The sequence below is a fragment of the Fulmarus glacialis genome, unplaced genomic scaffold (assembly GCF_000690835.1).
Source record: "Fulmarus glacialis isolate BGI_N327 unplaced genomic scaffold, ASM69083v1 scaffold11655, whole genome shotgun sequence".
Classification (NCBI taxonomy): Eukaryota; Metazoa; Chordata; class Aves; order Procellariiformes; family Procellariidae; genus Fulmarus; species Fulmarus glacialis.
In genome coordinates, this window is record NW_009214945.1 from 44,625 (window position 1) to 52,722 (window position 8,098).

The 8,098-nt window shown below is 43.9% G+C and overlaps 1 protein-coding gene across 4 annotated transcripts in view; it reads left to right on the top strand.

The window, feature by feature from the left end:
- The window catches only part of SMG7 (SMG7 nonsense mediated mRNA decay factor), a 30,969-nt gene extending 23,745 nt beyond the window's left edge, over positions 1–7,224 (top strand). For 2 of the 4 annotated variants that reach the window (XM_009578767.1, XM_009578764.1), the window contains exons 17-22: positions 1,448–1,597; positions 3,742–3,822; positions 4,442–4,601; positions 5,942–6,112; positions 6,212–6,363; positions 6,879–7,224. In XM_009578767.1, the coding sequence (XP_009577062.1) occupies positions 1,448–1,597; positions 3,742–3,822; positions 4,442–4,601; positions 5,942–6,112; positions 6,212–6,363; positions 6,879–6,992 (828 nt within the window). In that variant the 3' untranslated portion in view covers positions 6,993–7,224. The remainder of the gene's footprint in view (positions 1–1,447; positions 1,598–3,741; positions 3,823–4,441; positions 4,602–5,941; positions 6,113–6,211; positions 6,364–6,878) is intronic. The other 2 variants (XM_009578765.1, XM_009578766.1) reach the window with 1 other exon arrangement.
- The last annotated feature ends 874 nt before the right edge of the window (positions 7,225–8,098 follow it).

Consider the following 8,098-nt stretch of genomic DNA (forward strand, 5'->3'; position numbering starts at 1 on the left):
CTGCAGCCCCGGTCCATGTGAGCTTATTTAGTAGGGAGCTGGGTATCAGTAAATGGGATTCCAGCAAACAGTGATGAATTCTCCATTTTAGTTGACTGTGTGTGGCATCTGGCTCTTGAAGATTTGGTTTCAAGTGTAAGTCTTGTTCAGTGTAGATGTGACATTGATCTCTGCACTGTGTCTGTCAGGTCAAGAAGCATGGCCGTGGATAGTTTTGGGGAAAATTCTTGTCTGGCAACTGATGAAAACCATAAAAGCCATCCAAATAATTGCAGTTGAATTATTACCCTTTAGATGAACTCTTAACACCCATATAGTATCTTGAGTGTGTTGAATGGCTGAGGCTGCACTAGTCAGATTGAGGCTGGAAATCCAAGGAGCAATCTTATCTTGGATTATTTTTCTGTTTTTCCTGCAAAATCCCACTGTGCAGTGAGAGAGCTGAATGACTTCCTTAGCCCTTGGTTGCACTAATGGAATACTTTGCTTCTGTACATGCAGTTGTGCTTCATGTTGCTGTTTAGAAAACCTGCAATCTTTGTTATTTATTAACAGTCCTGGAGCTGTCTGTGAGTGCTTTTGGTGATGTTTATAAGGAAACTTAAAAAGAGGCCTCTTTAAACCTTTGGTCAGATGTGCCTTTGTAAATGCACTCAGGATTTTCAGAAGGTCAGCTGAGATCACTTGGTTTACCCTTCGGAGAGAAAAGCCAGACAATATACAGGAGTCTGTGTCTACCCTGCTGTCAGGTTGTGGTTTTTAGATGGAGATGAGGTCGAAGCCTTGTTCTCATCCCTGAAAGGGAAACCTTGCCTTGGTGGAAGCACAGTGCAGTATGGACAGAAGCGGTGCCCGCGATGCTTGTGTTTTAAGCATCCCTCACAAAAGTCAAGATGCCAGGTTTGACCAGCGCTTTGCAGGGATTTTTGGCCCAGTGGTCCGGTCAGCTGTACGTTGGTGTAGCAGCCATCAGCAGTGGAAATAAGTCTTGTGGGATTTAAACTCCACAAATAGAGGAGGGAAGAAGATGCAAACGTAATTTTACTTGAAAGCTAAATTACTCACAGGTCAGCTATAGAAGAATAATTGTAAGATTTCGTGTTCCTTGTCCTTGAATGTGAAAACAGGTTCAGTATTTGGCGTGGATGCAATGGGAAGCACACAGTCCACTAATTAAAACTAGCTGCCCATCATTTTAATGGTGTGGCGCTCCTCCCAGTACGCATTAGGCCATGTGGCTAGTTACGTTTTCTGCTCAGCGTTTTCTCTCTGTGTACCTCGACGCACTTCTGCCGCAACGCTTTCTCACCTCGTGCTTCTGCATGCCGCCTTCTGCCTTTCTCTTGCTATTTTCTCTCATCCTGCTGTGGCTTAGCCTCTCCTCGCCGTCTCTTGCTGTTCCTCTTTCTGCCTTCTGTTGTCTCACTGTGCTCATTTCTGTCACTAGGACCCCAAGAGCTCCCCTCTGCTTCCTCCGGACCTGTTAAAGAGTCTGGCTGCCTTGGAGGAGGAGGAAGAGCTGATTTTCTCTAATCCTCCTGATCTTTACCCAGCTCTGCTGGGGCCTCTCGCCTCTCTTCCTGGACGAAGCCTCTTTGTATGTATTTGATGTAATACTGCTGCTTCTCAGTCTTAACTGGCATCTCTTTCTTCTGTGAAATTATAAGAAATGTGAAATTCCTTTCTCTCCCCCATCCCTCCTGTCCACTTCCCTGCCTCACCCTTGAGCTAGTCCTCACGCGAGAGCTCGGACCAGCTGAAGGCCCACGGTATAGCTCTTGGGCCCAATCCAGGCCTGCTAATTGGTTCAGAAATCAGAATAACAGCGGGGTTTTTTATAAGTACAGTCCACAGGAGACATGTTGATGCATCATTTAATGCACTCGCTCTTCTGCAGTTGTATGGGCTTAGTAATAAGGGCAAGGGGGAGCACAGATTCAGCTGTGGGAAGTGATCAGAACAATTGTGGCTTACTATAATCTGCATATAAAAATTCCATAAAGGCAGGGGGAAGCTGCCCTACTAAATGCAGAAGAGATTGTAAAAGAGCAAGATGGCTTTGGAAGAAAATTACAAGCAACTGGCTAAAAAATCAGTAACTCCTATAGAAATACAGTCACTTTTGACAGACCGAGAGATATATTTTTCCTACGTTTATGTGTTAAAACCTTCCTAGTTCACTAACTGGAGGGTCTGAGAGCTGCTGAATTTGTAAATTGCCTCTGAAAACGCAGTACGCCTTTCTAGTATGGCTACAAGCATAAATACTGCTATTTCAGATTAGTAGCAGTAACAAAGAAGAGTTATTTGTGACTCTACTCGAAATCTCCGATTAAGTCTATTCCTCAATTATTTTACATGCCATCCCAAGGAGCCAGTAGCAAAAGAGACACCCATTTCTGTCTCATTAGATACCTTTGCTAAGAAACTAATAGCAGCTTCTTCAAGCAGCTTCCTTTGAAGCTCCTACTGTTGCTGTCTGCTGACAAATGGAAGGAAACTCTTCTCTGTGCAAGCTGTGTGGATATGCAGAGTGTGAATTTTGTCTGCCTTTTAAAATGTGCTTTCAAAGTAATGAGTTGTCACTTTGAAAACCTAACAAGCTAGGAGCTGCTTGCCAAGAAAATGAGGCTATTTGTTTTAGGTTTACAGGATAAAAGCAAAGATATTCCAGATATTGAGACCATGTTAAAGGGAGAGGGATGCTAGTTTTGTTGTTTGAACAGTAAACTTAAAAACATCTGACATGCTGAGCTGGTATGAGTGCAAGAGGACTTTTATTTGGAACAAGACTACCGCTTTCATTTTGGATCACACACAGTTTTACTGATGGCTTCACTAATTCTATGACTTGGTGATCCTGATCCTAAATTTGGTGGTGTTCGTTGTCCACCAGCCGAGCTTTATAATTTTTCTTTGGTTTCTGTATTGATGATAACTGATCCTATTTCTTCCCTAAATAGGCTTGTTTCAGAGACACTATTTTTCACTGCTTAATCATAGTAAGAACTGAAGAGAAAGCTGAAAGATATTATGCTGGAAATAACAGCTGTATGAGAGGGGGTGGCATAGATGATGGAAAAAGGTCATGGTCCATAATATCTTACCATGGAACCCCAGGGAAGTTTTGGAACCTCTGTTTTAAATACTGGGTTTTTTTTTTCTTCCTCTCTACAGTCATTTATAATGAAAATGAGAGAATGCTAAATGAAACTTGGACTCTTTAACCCAATTAAAAAATCACAGCACTTGGCTGCTCTTGCTGTCTAAGAATGCCTAGACAGCAGGGATGCTCTCAAAACTGAAAAATATTCTGTCAGTAGCAACATAGAAGACTCTAATCATGTTTGAAGGAGTCCTCTGATCACTGGGAAGGATCCTGTCTCATTTGTACAAGGTTTTACACAACCATAGGGTTTTTTTGGCAGGAGTCTCCCCTCTAGATGTATCGGACAGAGTATTACACTTACAATTTGAAAAGCTGTTCTGGCAGTTGGGTTTGCCAGAGACTCTCAGCTGTTGTGATTGTTGATTTTTAGATATTAATTGCAGTTAGTAGGGAAACTACTGATTTTCTGCATTTGTTAGTTTGCTCCCCCTGTCCTCCAAGATGCTGGAGCTAAAATACAAGGAAGGTTTTAAATGGCACCAAAAACACCTTGGCAGTTTCTGATAGCATACTTTCCTCCTGCTCACTACACTGAACACTAACTGCTCTGTTTCCCTTTTTGGTTTCTGAAGAAGTCCCTGCTGGAAAAACCGTCAGAGTTGATGTCTCAGTCGTCATCTTTCCTGTCCCTCAGTGGCTTTTCTCTTAATCAGGTAAGTGAGGACCAGAGCCTGCAGCCCTTTGCTGCTTGAGCTTGCTATTAAACAAGGAAACATGGCAGAAACACGGGGATATCCTTTAGTTCAAGCCAACGGAAAACCTGAAGGAAATCCACGTGAGTGCCTAATTTCAGTCTGTATCAGCAAGATTATCTTTGCCTTTATCAGTTGTCTTCCCAAATTCATCCTAGCTATAGTTCTGCAGGCATGCTGTTGAATCTTTCTGAGTCCATGGGCCCCTTGCTCTTAGTAGAATTGTTGTATTGACTGAAAAGGTGCATCTCAAAGTGTTATGGTGTGTAGGTTTTTATTTCCTGAGCATTGGATTACCCGTTCTCTTCCAGAGAACTGAGCAGTGTCTTGATACAATTTTTGTGAGTACTGGAAATTTAAAGATTTCGTGAAGGCTTTGCAGTCCAGCCAGGAGAAATCTGTCCTGATTCAGAATGTGATGGACTTCATGTTAAATAAAATGGTCAAAGAAGAGGGGGCTGGGGAGTTAAGAAAATATTTTGATCTATAATTGTTTCCTTTTGTACAGTCTCAGTACAAAATCCAAAATAAATCCAAAATAAATCCAAAACCTAAACTCTTACATTCATTTTTTTTGCAGGAAAGATATCCAAATAGCAGCATGTTCAATGAGGTATATGGGAAAAACATGAATACCAGCACAAAACCAGAAGTCACCCCTTCAGTTGCCCATCAGGAGACTTCACTATATTCTCTCTTTGAAGGGACTCCGTGGTCTCCATCCCTTCCAGCCAGCTCAGGTAATCCTGGTATGGTTTTTCTTGTGTCTAGTGATTTAAGAGGATTTGAGTTAATTCTGAACCTACTGCAAGTTAAATGTAACTGCTTGACAAGGTGTCTGAAGGTTTCTGTTTGTTTTTCTTTATATATCCTCAGAAATATGAGGGGATTCTGTAATTAATATGGCATAAGAACTGGATATTAAGCATAAGCATGGATTTTAATTGAAGTAGTTGAGTGGGATAAAAGTTGTAGGAGGTGTAAATCCTGAAATCTCTTTAACTTAGATTCCTGACAAGCATTTGAGAGTACGGCTTTAACTCAAACATCCATATACTTTCAGTGTTGCTTCTTTGGAAAAAGCAGGAAGAACTGGATTTCATAATGTAGATATTTGAAAGAAAAAGGAACTATATGACTGAAGAGTGTGGAGGAAAATATGACAGCGGGTTTTTTTTGTTTGATTTTTTTTTTTTACTGTTAAGCAGCCTACAAAGCAAACCAACTTTTTCCTTAGTAATTAAGGCATAAAGGCATAAAACAACTATTATGTCATTATTTTATTCTCACTGAAAATCCAGAAGAGGATGAGGAGAGGAATTAATTGAAGCTAAGAAAATGAGTGGATTTTCAGTAACGTCTGCACTGGATGAGATTTTTGGTTGCACTGAGACTTTTGCAACCAACCAGGAATAACCATTGTGGGTGAAATGGAAGGAGTTGCAAAGTGCTTTTATTCTAGCAGGTTTTATGGCTCACATGGTTTCAGCTTTCTCTCCCTTCACCTCTTCATTCAAGACCGCATAGTCTCCTGCCACCCTCCTATGCTGTGTTGTCTTCAGGCATCGTTCTTTCCTGCCTGCAGATAGGCTTCTCCATGCTTGCTCTCCTCTTTTGCTCAGTGTTGGGGTCTGAATTCCTTTAAGACTCACAGAAGTGTAAAACATTCACAGACTTGGGAGTTTGAGTTGTAAACTTGCAAACTCCTCAAAGTCTAATGTCATTTTTTTAATTGGTTTGTCAAGCTTGGAGACGGTTTTTTTGGTTTGAGAAAAGTCTTCAAGAAACATGGGGAAAACTCGCTTTGGCTAGTCAGCCCTCTTGAGGTTTCCTGGTTTCTTGTTTTTCTGGTGAGCACGTGTATGCGTTAAACACAGTCATTCTGTTCTTGTATATGCACAAAGATTTTCACTCAGGAATTTGCATTACACTCGTGTAATGGAGGGAATAAAAACTGACCTTCAGCATTGGATAAAACTGGGTGATGGCAGAATTTGCAGCAGCACTAAGAAACTCAAAATCGGGAGGGTCCTGCTGTTTCTTTCTGTTGACCTTTTTCCTCTTGCCTTGCAATCACTAGATCATTCAACACCAGCCAGCCAGTCTCCTCACTCCTCCAACCCCAGCAGCTTGCCAAGCTCCCCTCCAACCCACAACCACAATTCTGTTCCCTTCTCCAACTTCGGACCTATCGGGACTCCGGACAACAGAGACAGGAGAGTCGCAGACCGCTGGAAAACAGATAAGCCAGGCAAGTGCTAGGATCCAGGCTTGCGTGAAGCCAGCTGATGGCATTTGTTTTGCAGTGGTTTTGCTACGTTCCTTTGAACTTGTCTTTCTCCCGTTTTAGCTATGGGAGGGTTCGGCCTGGACTATCTCCCAGCGACATCGTCATCTTCGGAGAGCAGCTGGCACCAGCCCAGCGCTCCCAGTGGCACCTGGGCAGCCCAAGGCCCTCCCGCTATGGAGGACTCCTCAGCTGTGCTTATGGAGAGCCTGAAGGTACGTTTGACTGCAGCTGTGCTCAGGAACGGGAGCTTGTCTGTGGGGCCAGAAGATCCGGTGATGGGCCTTAGCCTTTTGCAAGCATCAGAGTTCAGTGTCGGAAACGGAAGGTTTTTCCTGCAGATTGACTTACGCAGGCAATGTGGGAGGTGTGACCAGTGCTGGAAGATGTCACCATTTTCCAGTTCTTGCTGTTCTAGAATATTTTGCGGAACAAGACCAGGCTGGCAGAACTGGAAGAAATTATAACATTTGCTTTGACTAGTCTAAAACTAGTAGTTGTTAATGTGGGATGAATTTTTATGGTAATGAGGATTCTGGAGGAGGATAAGCTTCTTCCAGGGAGCCTCTTTTGAGAAGGCCGCTTTTGAAGTCTGGATAACTTTCATGATAGCCAGGAAGGAGTGATAAAGAGAAGAGGGAGAATATAGAAAACTCTCTCCGCTTTCTCGTCTGTAAGAGGGGGGGCTGTCTGACACAAGGAGGTGCTAGTGTTGGCTGTTTGTTTTTAGTCCATCTGGTCCAGTTCCATGATGCACCCTGGACCCTCGGCCCTGGAGCAGCTGTTAATGCAGCAGAAGCAGAAGCAGCAACGCGGACAAGGCACCATGAACCCGCCGCATTGAGACAGAGGTGGCAACCCTTGCAAACGAAGGCTCCATAAACCATGGCATGTTGGGTTTGCAGGACTGGCCCACACAGTCCTGTGCAGGTGGCAGCCCTCTCTTCTGTTCCTTGCTGTCAGGAGGGCGTAAGTGCTCCACCAACCCACTGAGTGTGCACAAAATGTCTGCAGTGCAAGAAAACAACATCAGGAACTCTCCCATCCCTGGGCCCTCCGGAGGGAGAGAGGAACTGCTGTTTGTCTCACTCAGTAACCCGATATCACCGCCTCTCACCTTCTCCATCGTGCATGTCCCCAGCCACATGGGAAGTAAAAGCTGAGAACGAAGGGCAGATGGGAGAAGCCAATGAGAACTTCTCAATCCTTTTCCTCTCTTTGGGGAGATAAAATAGGAATCCATTAATGATTGCTTTGCTGACTGAGAATGTAGTTGAAATTACTCCTAAACATCTTTATTACTATCTCAGTAGTAAGATCACACTGAATTCTTCCGTACACAGACGTGCTTCGTAGTCAGCGTGTAGCAATGAAAGCCCCAGTTGCTGCTCCGGTCAGAGGCGGTTGGTGGCGAGGTGGGGCTCTATCTCCTGGGCTAGCGAAGGAGTTTCATGAAGGAGAGTCGGGCACTTGACACCACTTCACCTTTCTCCCAGAGGCTTTGGCCAGCCCATGGGTGGGTTAGAGACTCCAGCATGAAATGCCCTCCTCTCAGTAGGTGTTTGAGCTATAATCGGTGACGTGGGGCATTGCAGCACTCTGCTGGACAAGCAAGTTAACTGCTATGGGGTTTTAAATTAATGTTTGATTCCTGTACATTTTACTGTAGCATAAGTGGCTAGGGGCAGGCTAGGCTGTGCATTCATGGCCTGACTCATTTTAATAGGTAGGTAGAAAGCTTTCAATGGTTTTTGGTTTTGGTTTTTTTTTTTTTTCCTTTCTCTCTCCATCCTCCCATCTTCGCTGGACGCTAGTAGTTTCATTACCAACGTGCAACATCTCACAGAAAATAATCAGGGGTCCAGCAGGGCTGGGTAAAGCCGACAGTCGGCCTGGACAGCGCGGAGTGTACGCACCGCCGCAGGCACACATCAGCTCTGCCGAAACCCG